The 17758-nt window shown below is 45.4% G+C and overlaps 1 protein-coding gene across 6 annotated transcripts in view; it reads left to right on the top strand.

Annotated features, from left to right (window-relative positions):
* Positions 1–17758, top strand: part of Frmd4b (FERM domain containing 4B) — a 326883-nt gene that overhangs the window by 260784 nt on the left and 48341 nt on the right. For 5 of the 6 annotated variants that reach the window (XM_087656095.1, NM_001427301.2, XM_087656094.1 and 2 more), the window contains 1 exon segment: positions 267–289. The exons of the other annotated variant lie outside the window; for it this stretch is intronic. In XM_087656095.1, the coding sequence (XP_087512221.1) occupies positions 267–289 (23 nt within the window). 6 annotated transcript variants of the gene reach the window in all.

The raw sequence follows: 17758 nt of genomic DNA, 5'->3' as shown, positions 1-17758 counted from the left end.
GATTATCAGTGCTTCTTCATAATATACGCCTGAAGAATGTATAATATATAAAAATAGAGTTATATATTAGTCTCTTCTGTTAAGGGTAAGACACACCTCAAGGATCCTTGTATCTTCTTACCAATAGTGACCTTGTGGGTGGTACTCCTTAACTACTTTTCTTAACAGAAAGCTCTGGACTTTGAGAGGGAGAAAATAGCCAAGAATAAACCATTCATCGAGCTTAGCATAAATACATATTGATCATGTCTTTATTTTTATTTCAGGAAAGCAAGGGAGATTATACCAGGTAATGATTCCTTTTCTGACTTACTGGGTAGAAAGAGGCTCCCCGGTTTTATGGAATGAGTTATTTTAAATAACAATGAATGCAAAATCAAAAGAAGGCAGATTGTGGCTGGCTGCTCCGATCTGCTCTTCCTTCACTAGTAGAAACCTGTTCTTTTTGTGAATGACTCTAAGAACAAAACTTTCTCACAATGCTTCAGGACAGAGTGACAGGAAACTATACTCAGAAGCCCTCCAAAGTGTCCCTATTGTATCACGTTGGTTACCGAGGTGAAGAAAACCGAAAAGCTTTGCTAACTGGCACAGTGCTTTTTTTTAAGCGTATAATGATGCTGTGTATCAGGGGCTCTAACGTATGCAGAAACAGACTAAATCCATCAGCTGCTTAGTTAAGGGATTAATAGGGGCTTTCTTTTGCAGCTGCCCTGAAGGGACCTCACCCTTCATGCACTTGACCCAGCAGTCCCGCATTGTTGCTGCCCTCACACTGGGGCTAAGTGTCTCGCTGGCCACATCAGCAGGGAATGCGTGCGTTTTCACCCTCTCCCGTGCTCTCCCTTCTATGCAGTGGTCCTAGGTAGAAAAGTGGGAATTGTCAAAGCTGGAGGGGAGGCCTCTGCTGGGAAGCAGTGCCCAAGCCAATGACCCATGGAAAGCCTGGCCTCTGGCAGGCTAACGGTCCACTTGTGGGAGCTTTATTTACAGATCACCTAGTACTCCTTCCCCTAAGCTGAGCTTTGTGTTTGGTGATGGGCTGATAAAATAATGCCTGCCAAGCTTGATAGCTTCCAGTCCTTGAAAAATAATCCACTCTCCTCACCCTGCACATTAGCATGATAGAGTAGGGGGCCCCACTTGACACCCTATCATTCAGTTACTACCATCCACTCCCATTGAGAGTACATGTGGTGTGTTTGTGTGTGTGTGTGTGTGTGTGTGTGCATGTGTTTATGTGAGCCTATGTTTGTGTGTGTATGAATTCATTATGCATAGGGATTGATTCCATAAGACATTTCACAGCAGTAAATGATGTTTGGCTGTTGCCCCCCCCCCATCTCACCCTTATCCCCTGACTTCTAACCCCAGTCATCATCTCCTACTTTCAGTCGTACATGTACACATGTATGTATGATCTTGATTATCGATAAAGTCTGTGGTTGTATGGGCAGTGATAAAGTCAGTTTATGATGGTCTCAGCCTCTGTAGTGTTAGATGCTTACTCTCCCCCACTCCTGACTCTGTGGGGGCTGCAGGCATCAGACACTGTAAGCCTCTGCATCCGCATCAGTGAAAGGCAGCCTAGCCCACAGAACTGCTGTGAATTAAATATGTGAAGGTCACTGGGTCAAGGGCTGCAGCCGTCAGCTCCGACCACACCTCAACTGTGACAGTGGTTACTTTCCCCGTAACCCACACCTGTCTAGTCTCCTGTCTCCTTCTGAGAAGAATTTCAAGATAAAGGTGGGTCCTGGAAAGCTGTAGTTACGGGGTAGCAGACAAAGAGAGAGGTTGAGTTCACCAGCTTTCCTTAGGGAGAGCCCAGGACCTGACAGACAGAGGCTGTGAGCAATTGAGGGATGTACATGTTTCAACTTTAGATGGCAGTTTGCTCTTGTTGGCTTAGCTCTGGGTGAGTCTTATCCAGTCCTTCCTTATGTTCAGCCAGGCTCTAGTAGTTTCCTTGAGGAAGTCTAGGCTGAAGATATGTCAAGCACTCTCTTGAGTTTATCCATCTCAAACTGAGTAGTGGAAAGAACATAACCTGAGTCTTACATAAACTGAGCCTTGCACAAACTAACAGTGTCACCCAAATGAGTCATTTATTCTTTCCAAGCCAAGCCTCATCTGTAAGTTGGGGTCTTGAGGAAGTTAGTGGAATAGAAGAACTGTAAATTACAAAGTGTACTTTACAAAGGCATTAAGTATTGATAAGAAGAACAAAAGGCATAAGTATCTGTCACTGAAGGTGACAATAGAAAAGAATTCAATACCACCCACCCCTGTCTAATCTCCTCCCTGATAGCCAGGGTATATTCTTCTGCCAAACATTTTTCTTAATAGAACTAATGTAGGAAAATCAGGCAAAATAAAATATGATCAGTCCATGTCATCATGGTTAGAGCAAAGACTGTAGAGGCCAATGGGCTCATCCAGACCCTAAGACTTCCATGTTTTACCTGTATAATCTAGAGGAAAATAACTTACCTCCCCGCCTTAGTTTCCTGGAACATAAAATAGAACTGGTAATAACTGTAAGCACGCTGTAGGTTGGTACAAGGATCAGATTAATATTTGTGAGATGACCGGAGCTGTTCCTGGAATCCTCGATTTGATATAGCATCAGAATTTGTCTGTGCCTTGTTGGTTGCAGTTTTGTTTTTAGACGATGTCTCCTCTAGCCTAAGCGTGCCTGAAACTTACTGTAGAGCCATAGATGACCTTGACCTCCTGACCCTCTTACCTCCCTTCTTCACTGGTGGGATTACAAGCCCTGCCATCATATCTGCCTAATCCATCAAATGGACAGACGTGTGTACCGTTCTCCTGTTACAAATACAACTCATTGCCCATGTGTTAGCTGTTGTAAATAATGTCATGGTGAACATCTGTGTGTATCTGAAACTGACACTGTGTGTGTGTGTGTGTGTGTGTGTGTGTGTGTGTGTGTGTGTGTGTGTAAGACAGATTATTTCTTAATTTCTTCATTTATTTATGGGGAGGGGGCAAGTCACAGCTCACATGTTGTCATGAAGCTTGGTGGTGATAAATCTTGTGTCACCCCACCACCACCACCACCCCTCAGTTAATTCCCCTCAGGCATCCAGAGAAGTTCCTTTCCCATAGGAAATGGGTGCATTTTTATAGCACCATGGTAAATTGGTAAGATTTCCTTCCCATTTGAAGGTAGGTGTTAACCAGACCCTTATTCTGACCCAGAAGCAAAGTGAAAAAATCTGTCTCTCCTTTCCCACTTCCAAACCGAAGCATCTAAACACTTAGTTACTTAGTAACACTCAGCTTTCCTGATCTTAAAAACAAAGCCAAATGAAACCCCTTTTGCCTTTCCAAACTCACTTGTGGCTGGTGGCTCAGTGATAAAGCCTAGCTGGGTCAGCTTTCAGGAATTCTCTGTTTGCCTGTGTTGTGTCACCAAAGCGCTTGTTATCTTTGCGGTGTAAGGACCGACTTGAAAATTCAGGCTGTCAGCTATTTAAAGCAAATGGAAGTCCCCACTCCACCTCTTAATGAGTCTTCTGAGAGCAAGGGCTTCCTACTGGCTACGATAATGTTAACCTTAAGTACTCTGAAGGATCCCTGGCAGGAAGGAACACGAGAGGGGCAGGGCTTGTTTTTTTTACAGGCATTTGGAAGAAGAGTTTGAGCAGAGCTTGTTTGGGGCAAAATAATGTGGGGAATCAGAGGAGAAGGAAGAGAGAGCAGCAATTAAGGGTTGTGAAGCAAGAACAGTGTCTGGATGCCATTCTATATAGGGTGTCTGTGTGCAATGAGAAACAACAGTGACCCCAGGCTCATTACAGCAGTTTGAGAAAGCAACAGCAAGTCAGGCGCTGTACTGAGTCCTTGCATGAGCCAAGCGGTATTAGTGATGCTCCAGAGCTTTGGAATTTAACCACTTGGTTTCAGAGCATTTGATGGAGGATGTGGTAGCTGCCCTGTCTGGAACCCAGTTTGTCTCAGTTAGTAACAGTGACTAGGTAATAGCAGCCTAGTGTGGCTGCTTTATCGTTTCCTCCACCCTCCTGGCAGCCTGGCAGCCTGGCAGCCAGCCCTATGAAAATGGCATTATTGCTGTCCCACTTTACAGCACTGCGCTTTGGAGCCCTGGATGAGTCAAGTGTGTTAGGGGTTTCCTTGAATCTCAAACAAAACACAAACTTGTAGCACACACTTACTAGCAGAGCAAAGATGGAAACTGTCAGAATTGAACATGTCTGTCTTGTTTCAGGATGGAATTAATGAATTAATAAGAGTGTGTGGTGGCCAGAGAGGTGCTTAGTGGTTTCTAGCACTGGCTGCTCTTCCAGAGGACCTAGGTGCTGGTCTGAGCACCTGTGAGGAGGATTACAACAGCCTGTAACCTAGGTCCCAGGACATCCAATACCTTTACTGACTTCTGTGGGCATTGTACTAGCATTAGACAGACATCCATGCAGGCAGAGCATTCATACATGTAAAATAAAATCTCTAGACAAGTTTTTTGTTTGTTTAATAAGACTTTATGGTATATGGAAAGAAATTTAGCATACCTACACACAGACAGAAGTGTGTTTCTTCATGTGTGTTCTTTGTGTTGTTTGGTTAAATTTAAACCATTTGTTGCCCATTTGGCAACATGCACGAAGTCCTGTGTTCAATCCCCAGTACTAAGCCCTGTTGGTGCATTCCTGGGAGGTAGAATCAGGAGGATCAGAATTTCAAGGTCATCATCCTGGGCTATGTGGTGAATTTGAGGCCAGCATGAGCTACATAAGACACTAGCTCAAACAACAAAAAAAATCAGACCAAGTTTCTTATATATTTCTCCAAGTTTTCAGTCTACTCATATACACTGAGTTCTAAAAGGGCCACATCAGCAGTGTTTAATGTCTGACGAACATGCTGACCAGTGTTCTGTGGTCTTTATATTGCTAACCACAGTCTTGCAGGGTATGGGGGCCTTACAGCTTGTATAGTGTGTACCTTAAATTACCTTATATCAAACGTCTGAAGGATGGGACACAACTAAGAGAACAGAATCTACCACCCCACCCCCTACCCCTAGGAGATCACTCTTGTTCTCTTTACCCAGTGAAATTCTCTCTAGAATAGTGGACCAGGCCAGGCCACTCCTGAGAACTCTGTGAGATTGGAGTGAAGCTCATTGTGGTGTTGACAATGGCTGGCTGTCTCAGACACTGACCGGCCAGTCTTCTGTACCAATAGAGAGTGGTAGGCCTGAGCTACTCGGGACTCCCGAGAGGCATGCCATTCCCTGGAGCTAAGGCTGACATGGTGAGGAAGGCATCATGCATTCCTGCCGATGAGTGCTTGCACGTCTTTTAGTGTGGTTCTGGAAACATGGAGCGATGACAGGAGCTGTAACATAACCATCGCAATCAGCCATACCGACACGGCCAATGCAGCTAATCTACCTGTCAGTGCACTGGGTTACTTAAGGCAGGAAGAACCGACAAAGCCTCCAGGCCTCAAGTTGACTTTATATAACCTCAGCTTCTCTAGTAGGAAGTTTGCCGAGTCTGACTCTGTGCTTTTGAAGAAAACAGCACTTGTGTAGATTCTTGTTCTCCTGGCTTCCGGTTTTCTAGCTCTGGATTTTCAGAGTATAGGTCGTTCCTGTTCACTGCGCTCCCCATAAGCAGACAGTCTCTGAAACTGCCTCGCTTTGCACATTGTAATTCCGTACCCACTAAATAAGTGGCTCTCCAAAGTCCCAGACTTATGATGAGAGCTAAAACATTTTTATTTAAAGTATTTACAAGTCTCTACATTAACCTTCTTTTCAGCCTAGATAATTCTTACAGGTTTTTTTGTTTGGTTTGTTTTGGTTTTTGCCAAACCAAGAGTTGACAGTTCAAAGCAGACATGACAGGAGTCCTCAGCAGACAGGATAATGGTTTAAAAACAACAACAACTCACATCACATTTTCTTTAGACTTAGAAAAGAAAGTTGACAGTTGGTCCCAGTCCAGCCTGTAACCTTAAGTCTAGCCACAGAAGGAAAGGTAATGACAAAGGACTGACAAGAGCTTTCCAGAATACTAGCAGATGTCCGGTGTCAGGACAAGTCTTGGCAAGAGGGCCGAGAGAGGAAGAGTCCTGAGACCAGCAAGGTATTTGGTGGCACCAACAACGTATGTGACTGTGATGTTGTGTGTCCAGATCAGACACCCCTCCCTGTCATGGACTCTCGCTTCCCACACAGAAGTGTCATTTCCCTTCCCCCTGCAGTGTGTCACAGACCCTTGGGGTTACCGGATTTAACAAATAGAATCCTAGAAGTTAAAGTTCAGTTGGAATTTCAGTTAGCTAACAAAGTGTATTTCAGGGTGACTGCTGAAAATATCTGTTCTGGCAACAGGGACTTGATTATTTACTAAGCTCAATGACAATAATAGTTCAGTAACACAGTGCGAAAGGTACTCCCCACTAAGACTGATAACCGGAGTTTAATCCCTGGGACCCAAGGAGTGGGAAAAGAGAACAGACACCTGCAAGACATCTTCTGACCTCCACACCTTTGCCATGGCAGGTGTGCCCACACTCCTCAAAGACAAAATAAAAACATGGATTTAAAAATAAGAATAAACATAGTGGTAACAGTTCCCCTGGCAGCCTGCTCTGAAGGTGGGGATCTGAATGAAGTGTTGAGTAGAGGCTCGCTTGGGTGCTGTGACAGGAAAGCAAGGCGAACATTCACGGAGCGCGAGCGGTGCCTTCTAACATCCGTCACAATATTCTCAAGAACAGTATGAGGACGTCACCACCATCCTTCCTTTAAAAATGAATTTGGGGCATAGTGGCACATGCCCTAACCTCAGTACTCGGCAGGCAGAGGCAGGAGGATTACTCAGCATTCAAGGCCAGCCTTATCTACATAGTGAATTCCAGGCTAGCCAGGGCCGAAAAGTGAGATTCTTGTCTCAAAAAAATATTTTGTTTTTAATTTGGAAACTTGGGCTTATAAGAGCTAATTTATCTAAGACCACAAAAACAGGAACAGGGAACTTGGAACTGAATCCAGTGTGATACTTTGTTTTGGTTTGTATTTTCTAATTAAAATGTTTGTTATATGTATGAGTGTTTTGCCAGTATATATGACTGTGTACCATGAGTGTGCCTGGACTGGGACCTGCTGAGGCCAGAAGTAGGTATATGTGCCTAGTGCCTGCAATTCCCTAGAACTGGAGTTACAGACAATTGCAAGCCTCCACATGGGTGCTGGGAATTGAACCCAGGATCTTTGGAAAAACAGCCAGTGCTCTTTAGCTGTAGAACCTGGAGGTTTTGTTTTTGAGACAGATTCATGACTCCCAAGCTGGCCTGGAACTTTCAGTGTAGCTAAGTGTGACTAGTTGGGCCTTTTGATCTTCCTCCCTCCACCTCAAGAGTCCTTCGATTATGGACCTGTATCACCAGGCCCGGTTTATGCAGTACTAGGGATTGAAACCAGGACATGCAGTATGCTAGGTGTGCAGTTTTAAATGAAAATGGTCCCATAGGCCCACAGGGAATGCCGCTATTAAGAGGTATTGAAGGAAGTGTGTCACTGGGGGGTAGGCTTTGAGGTTTCAGAAGTTCAAGCCAGGTCCAGTGTCACTTTCTTCCCGTTGCCTGCCCGTGTTGTACTCCCAGCTACCTCTCCAGCACTATGTCTGCATGCAACCATGCTTCCTGCCATGACGATAATGGACTGAACCTCAGAATCGTAAGCCAGCCCCGACTGCAGCTATGGTCATGCTGTCTCCCTCTTCACAGCAGTAGAAACCGTAACTAAGACACTAGGCAAGCACTCTAGCATGGGGTGCCTCATCCCCAGTCCTAAATCGAGTTCTAAACCCCAAAGCTTATTGTTACAAATAAGTGTAACACTGGTTGGCTGGTCTTTTGGTCATTTTTCAAGGTATCCTTTAGCTGTCTTTGTGTCTGTTCTGGTACAACAGGGGAGACAGGTGTATGCCTCAAACCACAGATTACTTCTCAGCAAATTAGAAATAGCAGCGACCTTGGGCTGATATGAAGACAAAATAAAATAATTCACACGAAGGCAATGCTGAACATTCCTTGAGGGGAGCGAGTGCCCAGGGTTGGAATCCTGAGAAGCCAATAATTAGATTTCCCCTTTGAATTGTTCTCTGGAGGCAGAGCTGAGAGACCCCAGGAAGCGGGAGACCAGAGACAGCCTAAGAATGAATGCTCACACCTGGAGCCCCGTGAAGAAGGTTCTTTTGTGGAGATGAAAGGGGAGCCTGGCATCAGCAGAGGTGCACACAATGGCTACTTAATTCTTTTTGGCTTTGTCCTCTGCAAATAGCTACCACCTGATTTGGTTTAATGTATGACAGGGAAGTGGGAGGGGAACTCCAAGAATGGTAAGACTCCATTAACTTGGGCGGTTAGGAGGGTCCCCAATTGTCCATCCACTGAGCTATTCCTAGCCCCTCGTGGTCTCATCTTCCCCTCTTTGGGACTCTATGCTCTTCTTCTTACCTGGTGGCTCAACTCCATGTCTTCAAGATCCAACTCGCTGGTCTATTGGACCTGTTACTAGTTACCATGGAGCCTTGCTACTTCAAACATGGCTGGGCCTCCTTTCCATCTGTCAAGTCAGGAGCCAGAACCAGTGAGTTCTGCTCACTTACCTGGCTGATTGGAGCTGTGCTCTTTAGATTTTGGGTCTGTACAGGCAGTAGATGAAGGCAGTGTGTTGTTTTAGCTGCTAACAGAATTGACTTTAATCTATAGGACATTTTTTAGAAACTGGTTACAGTAATTAATCAGAAATGTTGCAGAATGTGGTGACACACGTGCCTTTCTTCCCAGCACTGGGGAGGCAGAGGCAGACAGATCGCTGTGAGTTCAAAGCCAGCCTGCTCTACATAGTTTAGTGAGTTTCAGGACAGCCAGTGCTTTGTAGATAAACTCTGCCTCAAAACAAACAAACAAACAAACAAAAACAAGATAGCATTAGAATCTAGAACCATAGCATAGTGTTATATCCCTGGTGGGGATGACAGGAAGGAAAGGCCCCTCCTATATTTCCACGCTAGGGATAAACTCAGTTGGTAGAGTGAAGTTCTAGCATTCCCAAAGCTCTGGGTTCACTCCCCAGCACCACAGAAACTGAGTATGGTAACATAGGCCAGTAATCACAGGACCTGAGAAGTAGAGTCGAGAAGATGCTAAACACAAGGTCATAGAACACTATCTGCCCTTGTTCAGAGTTGACAGGTCAATGAGAAGGAATGTTACTATAAGTCATTTGTGCCATGGGTATCAGTATAAAAGTTGGGCATCAGGACTATCCGAGAGTCAGGCCTCTTGGTTGAGTTTACACTCTCTGTTTTAAGGTTTTACTGAAAATAACTGTGGTCTGGCTTTGTCACATATATAAACCAGTTTTCAAAAACCTGAATTTGGAGCTGGGCATAATTATATATAAGTGTAATCCTAGCACTTTGGAGATGGCCACAGGAGGATCAAGAATTCAGGGCCAGACTCAGCTACATAGCAGGTTTTTAGGCCAACTTGGGCTACATGAGAAACTCCCCACCCAAAATGGCAAAAGGTGGCTGAATTTGGTGTATTTGGCTACGAAAAGACATGCAGTCTGTGGTTTGGTTTGATTTACTTCGAGACATACCAAATGATCAAAGAGTAACACATTAAGTCTTGTTATCTGCGCTCAAATCCTTGCATGCAGTTAATCCAGTTTAAATTAATCCTGTTTAATCTAGATTTAAAAGCAAGCCGTCAACACCCATAGAACACACATTCTGAAGGAATTCATCCAGGCCACCAGAATAAGGAAATCTGAAGTCTCTTACTAAAAAGATCTTCCCCCTTCCCTGGCTGTTTTTCTGTCCCCTCCTCGAGGAACCTGGGAGAGGTGACACTAGGTTGCTAAAACAAATGTCTGGAACTATAACTGCACTGTCCTTGTCATGAGTTTGAGTCACTTCACCTCCAAAGTTTCAGTTTTCCCATCTCAGAAACGTGGATGACAATGTTTATGATGTAACTGCAGACCAAGGGTTTGGTCTGAGCTTTGCCACCCTGTGATTCTGGACCTATGTCCTCGAAGACTACTTTAAGGGAGTGAGTGGTGGCATCATGCTGTGTCACCAGTAGGTTACCCAGAGCCTCCTAAAACTGCCCTGCTTGTGCTGGGTAGCCAGAAGGCTGGGTCAGTCCTCCTGGTCAATTCTCTCCCTTCAGAGAGGTATTTCCTGTCACTGCCCACAGAGCCTGTTTTGTGTTGTGTTGATTCGATTGCACCGACTTCTAACCCAGTTGATAGTGTACAGACTGCTGCCTTTGTGATTTAGCAGATTCTGAATGGAGCCCAAGAACCTGGATTAAGTCTTTGTTTGAGACGTGTTCTCATGTAGGTCAGCTGGGGCTCCATTCTCTACGCAGAGAATGACTTTGAACTTCTGATCAGCCTGCCCCTGTTTACAACGTGTTGAGATTACAGGTGTGTACCATGACACCTGGCTCATGCAGGATTGGGGTGGAACCCAGAACCTCGTGCATAATGCCAGGCAGTCTTTCTCCCAACTGAGCTGCATCTCTGACCACAGAGCCTGAACGTATTCAGTGTACCTTACTTTCTGCGCATCGGAGGCTGGCAACCCAGGGCTGGTTGCTCACTGTGCTGGCTTCATAGCTGACGAGGCCCTGAAGCTTGCCACTGCAGCATGAGAAAGATACAGTCAAACCTAGCCGGGGAAGAGGTCAATAGCGAACATCGGAATGACACTTTCACACCACGCCAAACGGATAGGTGTGTGAGTTCATTTTGTGTAAGGGATTGTGCGTGGTGTGGTTTTGCCACCATTACCACCATTTTCTCTAGGAACGAGTAAATGGATGTGGCTGAATAGGTCTGGGGAGGTGGCTGAGTTGGCAGACTGCCTGCCTAGCATCCGGGAAATCCTGGGCTCGACTCCTAAACTACTGAAACTGGCTATGGTGGCCCACGCCTGTCATGTTCGGTGTGGGAGGACACCAGTGGTTCAAGGTCTTCCTAGCAAATAAACGCCAGCCTGGGATATACGAGACCTTATCTCAGAGAGAGAAGTAGGGGAGAGAGAAGGAAGGGCGTGGGGTCAAGTCCAAGTGAAGAGGATAATAGGCTAAGTTTACTACTGAAGGCCAAATTCCACAGATTACTGAAAGAAACGGGAATTTATTTCCTTACCTTGCAGGGTTGGGAGTCAAGCCCAAGGCCTCGTACATGCTAGGCAATCACACTACCACTGAGCCACAGTTCCACCCATGAAACAGGATTGCGTATGAGGGACAGCATTCGGTCTGCCCAATAGGAAACTGGAGCCTACCCTTTAGTGTTGAACCCCCAGGTGTCATCCACACCTGCCTAACCATCAAGGAAATTATGTTTCTAAGTAGTAACCAAGGTTCTTTCAATAAGCACATAATTTAGATAAGGTGCTATCCCTAACCCCTGGGTCCAGCTCAGATAATGGTTTGGTTAACCCCTGTTAACAACTATTTGCCAGAAAGGAAAGAGCACTTTTCTGTTAGGGATTATTAAGTGTCTCCCATTCCTCATGAGAGGTGGCAACCTGAAGGGGTTGTGTAGGCTTTTAGCACACGCAGAGAAGTGGCCCCTCAGCAAACCTTTTGCCAGGCTATGCCAAGGACTCGTAGGTATTAGGAATTGGGTCCATTCCCCAACAGCAAATCTTTGTTTGGAAAACGGAATTAAACAGAACCCCCCGCTGAAGGACTTTGCTCCATTCTTGGAGGCCTGCTTGCAACCCTTCAGTTCATTTCTGATAAGTATTTGTACACTTGCAGGTAACAGGCCTCCTGCCTCAGGCTCCCAAGCTCTGGGTTTCTACGAATGTGTCTTCATGGCAAGCTCAACCAGGAAAATTAACTATAGTTTTGGTCTTTTTAAATCCACATACACATGCTTAAATGTTAATGTTAAAAGAGATCCATTTCCAGGTTAGCTTTTTAAAAAGATTTCTTCTTGTTTTTATTTATGCGATATGCGTACTGGTCCTTGTGTTTGTTCACATATGAGTGCAGGTGTGTGTCCACAGGATCCAGAAGTGGGCACTAGATCTCCAAGAGGTGGGATTACAGGTGGTTGTGAGCCACCCAACATGGGTGCTGGAAACCAACCTCAGGTCCTCTAGAAGAGCAGGAATCCTAAACCACTGAGCCATCTCGCCAGCCCCTCAAGTTAATCTTGTAAGGGACATGAAGTTTCTGCAGATATTTCTACTTGGTCCTTGACTTTAAACTTGTACCTTTTTATGGCACCTTGGTTCTGGGTCTTAAGTGCTAAGGCACTAACAAAGTAAAATGTGGGTGGGGCCTGGTCTTTGCTTTGTTTCCTTTTCTTTTTTATTTATTTATTTTTTTTATTTGAGGGGAGAGTGTACTCGGTCCTGGCTTCATCCAGTATACATTCAGGATGACGAACTTCTGCCCCTCCGGCTTCTGTGGGCCTCCACGCCTGATTTGTACAATGCTCAAGACTGAATGATGGACTTTATACACGTTAGGCAAGCGCTCTACCAAACGAGTGACATGCCCAGCCCTGTTTTGTTTTCTTTCAGCTGCCCTAGAAACCCAGGGTTCCCCACACACGAGCACAAACAGCAGAGATTGTTTTGTGCTAACAAGTGCGTGCTGTTAATTGCGGACACTCCCTTCCATGCCAAGTCCGACCAATGGCAGGTGGCTGATCGCTACTGTGAGCGAGCTTGCAGTGTGTGACGAAAGCAGGTGCTTCCAGTTGCCGGGGGTGACTTTCGCACACCTGTGCTTCAGCACACGCAGAGGGGAGCTTCGGTTTTGCCAGTCATGTGGCTTCCTCAAAAAGATTGGGGTGTCGCATTCCAACAGGGTTTTCTGAGGTCAACGGAATAAAACAAGCAGCCCAGGGGGAAAAAAAAGCTGGGAATGAGCATAGGAATCCTTACTTGAATGATGATTTCCGAGAAGGGTCAGAACAGCTTTGTTCAGGAATATAAAAGGAGAAGGCTGGAATAGTAGGGTTCAGAATGGGCAATCAGATAAAATGTAAGCCTGTCCTTTTAAAAATTCTTTTAAATCAAATTTTATTTATTTTAGTGTGTGTGTGTGTGTGTGTGTGTGTGTGTGTGTGTACATAGGTACACACATGTCACAGTACACAAGTGGTGGTCAGAGGACAGCTTCTGGCAGTTCTTTACCATATAGGTCTGGACACATAACCCAGATCGTCAGGCTTGGCAGCAAGCCCCTTTGCCTGCTGAGCCATCTTGCTGACCTGCAGGTCTATTCCTTCGACTCCCCTGTAATAACAAAGAAAAGCCTGTTGATATTTTCACCGAGAAGCAGAGAATGCAGATCTCTGGGCTTTCTGACTGGAGCTTGAGAAAGCAGTGTCTCATGACAGTTCTGGTCAAATACATCTTTGTGATCACATACCCATCACCACCAGGGTCAGGAATGTCTAGCCAGGGTGAGTGGGTTTATTGCTAGTGAAAGGCAGAGACATCCCCAGGTCTCCTCACCTCCCCAGCTGCTCTCAAGCCCTCCGTCTGCACTCAGAGGTTGATCCAGGTTCATATAAACAGTGCTGCCTGGACAGCCTTAGGGAGGGGGGCCCTCTGCTCTGAAGCCAGCCCTAGCTGTCCCTGCAAGCAGACTGCATGGCTTCACTGGGTTCCAGGCCCCCAGGGGCAGTCCCCAGGAGGGGGAACAAATAGTCACTCAGTCACTGCGGTGCGCTCAGACGTGAAATCCTGTTTGGTCCTAAATTCTGAACGCGATCGGAATTAACCCTCTGGAGTAAATTAGTTCCTTTGCTGGATTCCTTTCTCTGCTGTGGCTCCGCCTTCTAGCTTTAGCATCCACACTCCCATCCTCAGTGGTAGCTCATCCTTTTGCAGCCCTTTGTCCACTTGCTGGCCACGTTTGGTGCGGTCCGTTGTGAATTATTATACTGAAGAATATGTAGAAATGCACAGGCCGTGTACAGAACAAAATGGAGACTGTGCATCCACAGAACCACAGCCCCCAGGACTCGCCCCTGTCATCTCCATTGTGTCGCACCCTCCCCCATTCCCTCCCCCCCTCCCTCACCCCCATCCCATGCCAATACAATGCCATGTCTGTTCTCAGAAGCATTCCCATACTGTCCGGCTTCATTTTGTTTACACTGAGCCTTCTGTATATGGAACTGTCTGTTGTCTGGTTAGTTGGTTGGTTGATTGTTTTTTTGTTTGTTTGTTTGTTTTGTTTTGTTCTGTTTTTAAGACAGGGTCTCAGTATGTAGTCCAGACTGGTCTTGAACTTAGAATCCTCCAGTGACAACCTCTGGAGGGCTGGGATTACAGGAATTCAGCGTCACCAGGCCAAGATGTTTATTTACTCCATGTTAATGAGATTCATGCATGGTCTAGGTAGCAGAGTCCATTTTCTTAGCTACATGAATACATTACATAAGCAAACTGCCATTCTATCAAGCCCGCTTTTAGGGGACTTCCGGGGACCTGTTTGTTGTGTTGTTTTGAGAGTGGATCTTATGCTTCTGGGGTCTCTGAAGACTCAGTATGTAACTGGGGGTGACTTTGAACTCTGACCCTCTTTGTCTCTACCACTGGCATGCTAGGACCACATCTATGTACTGTCACCCTGACTTTATGCAATGCTGACAATCAAACCCAGGGCTCATATGTGCTAGACAAGCATTGTACTGAATTGCACTTTCCTCCCATACTATTGGATATTTGTATGTATGTATGTATGTATGTATGTATGTGTTTATGTATATATGTATGTATTTTCTTTTTATGTGTGTGTGTACTGTAAACAATGCTGGTGTGAACCTCACCCAAGTTCGTATGTTTCTAGCTATGCAGATTTCCAAAGAACCTCATTAACGATTGACCCTCACGAAAACCTGGATCAGAGCCCCCACTGACTTTTATCTAGGGATAATTTACATAGAATCACGGTCTCAAAAAAAATCTGATTGTCTGATTGTCAGGATGTCCCTGAAGCTGAATCTGCTTTTCCTGGAAGTGTTGAGCATTTTCCTTCGTCTGTTGGCATTTGAGTTCCCCCTTTGCTGCAGTTTGTTGAGAGAGTGACCTCACTGCCAGGCTGTCCGCCTCTGAGTCTTCCATGGGCTGTCACTGTTGTTAGTGTTAAATGCCAAAGCTCGGTGTTCCTTGGTGTCAGTGTTGAATCTCTGGATGTGTCCTGGTGTTAAGTAAAGTTTCTGCAGGAAACTGGAATCACATGGTTACAAAGAGTGTGTGCTTCTGCACGGCACATCAGATTTGAAGCTAGCAAAAGGAGACTTTTAGGTACAGAGAAAAGTTTGTGTTCTCTCATGGGAATTTGTGTTCCTTGAGAAGGTCCTGATTCTATGCTTGTATAAATTACTCATAGGTTTCCTTCACCCTTATGCTACTAACAATCTACACTGATAATTGGTTATCTTAAACTGGGAGCCAAGTTAAGCTGAGAAGAAACACACACACACACACACACACAAGCACACACACACACACAAGCACATACACACACATACACAAGCACACACACACACACAAGCACACACACAAGCACACACACACACAAGCACACACACACACACACACACACACACACACACACACACACACAAGCACACTTCCAGTGAGACTGAAAGGAACAGTAGTAGTCTGCTGGTGTGTTTGATATGAAGGTCAGTTCTCCAGTTAAATTCAGATAATTCAGATATTTTGCCTAAAACTCTGCCGAATTGGGCTTTTTGTTTATTCAGTCGCTTCTTTGTCTTATAAACAATTTAAATGCAGCATTCCGATCTATCAAAAATTAGCTCTCTGAGACTGGAAAAATATGATCGATTGCCTTCCCCAAGCATCTAGTCTCTCTTTCATACAATTAGAACTTTGGTTTGGGGCTCCACATAACGAAAAGCACACATCCCAGCCACCCTTGCCACTAGCACGCAGTTAAGCATGGGCCAACTAGATTAATTAGGAAGGGGGAGGATTTCAGCTTCTGCCAATGGAAGAGAGTGGGCACTTCTTCATTCTTTATCACAGTGTGGTGATGCCCTGAGTTGGGCCATCTAACAACTGGCCACACCTCAGGGATGGCAAAATTAAAGTTTAAAATCCTTATCCCTTCATGTATGTCCAGGACTGACTTTATGGAAAGACATGTCAGTCAAGTGCGAGCAGTAGTTTCTACTCAGCTGTGTGATCGGCACCGACAAAAATATTATTTAATAAATGTCACAACTTTAGTGGTCTCAGGTAATTCTGTCAAGTGTAAGTTAATGTGTTTTGTGTGTATGCATGTGCTTGCCCAGGTGTGAATGTTCACGTATAGGCCAGAGGTCACTCTCAATATCACTCCACAAGAGCTATCCACCTTGTTTTGAGACACAAAAGAGGCAAGGTTGGATGGCCAGAGAGCACCAGGGATCTGATTATCTCCACCTTCCCAGCACTGGGATTGTGGCCGTGTACCACTGTGCCCAGCTTTATCATGTGGTTCTGGGGATCAAACACAGGTTCTCCTGTTTGTGCACCAAGCATTTACCAGTTGAGCTATTTCCCCAGCCCAGCATGTTTTAAGCATCTTTGAGAAAATAAAGCCATTGTGTGTAAAAGATAGGCTTCAAAAAAAAAAAAAAAAGAGTAGGATAGAGTTCTCAGAATTCTTTTCTTTCCTATGATTTGTTCTTTTTAAAGACCAGGTCTTATTGTGTAGCCTAGGCTGTCCCGGCCTGGAAATGCTATGTTACTTAGGCTGGCCTCAAACTTGGGAGCCTCCTCAGTTTCAGCCTCCTAATGGCAGAATTACAGACCATACCTAAAATCTGTGGTGGCACCCCCTGCTTCCTCCTCTTCTCCCTCCTTCTTCCTCCTCTTCTTCATCCTTTTCCTCCTCCTCTACTTCCTTCTTCTCTTCCTCTTCCTCCTCTACTTCCTCCTCCTCTTCCTGTTTGCTACATTTTTTTTTTTAATTTCTTTTGTTGTTTCATTTCATTCTGTTTTTAGGCAGCGTCTTTTGTAGCCCAGGCTGGCCTTGAACTCACTCTGTACCACACTCCGGATCCTCCTGCCATTAGGTCCCAAGTGCTCAGATTAAAGGCAGGTGCCACAGGCCCACATTGTTGGGTGAGGAGTTGTATCCTAGTGAACCCCAAACCATGCACACACTAGGCAGGTATGCCTAGCAACCTTTATGCCCAGCAACCTCAGATTTTTTTTTTTCGTAATGCTCTAATTCAGGGTTTCTTAAACTTGGCTCTATAAACAATGGAGTGAGACAGTTTTTTGCAGTTGGGAGCTGTACTGTGCCCTGTAGAACAGTATTCTACCCTCTATCCAAAACATACCAATAGCAGCTCCTTCCTTAGCTGTGACTATGAAGAAGGCTTCAGTGCATTTGTCTCCTGAGGAGCAAAATTGCCCCAAACTGAAAAACAGTCGGGTGTGATGAGCTCGCCTTTAATTCCAGCTCTCAGGAGGCAGAGGCAAGTGGAGCTCTAAATTCAAGGCCAGCCTGGTCTACAGAGCAAGTTGCAGGACAGCCAGGGCTACACAGAGAAACCCTGTCTTGGAAAGCAGGGGGTTGGGAGGGAAAGGAAGGAAGGAAGGAAGGAAGGAAGGGAGGGAGGGAGGGAGGGAGGGAGGGAGGAAGGAAGGAAGGAAGGAAGGAAGGAAGGAAGGAAGGAAAC

Source organism: Rattus norvegicus, chromosome 4 (genome assembly GCF_021556685.1).
Source record: "Rattus norvegicus strain SHRSP/BbbUtx chromosome 4, alternate assembly SHRSP_T2T, whole genome shotgun sequence".
NCBI classification, from domain to species: domain Eukaryota; kingdom Metazoa; phylum Chordata; class Mammalia; order Rodentia; family Muridae; genus Rattus; species Rattus norvegicus.
Note: the sequence above shows the minus strand (reverse complement) of the source record. Positions and strands in the feature narration are given on the sequence as shown.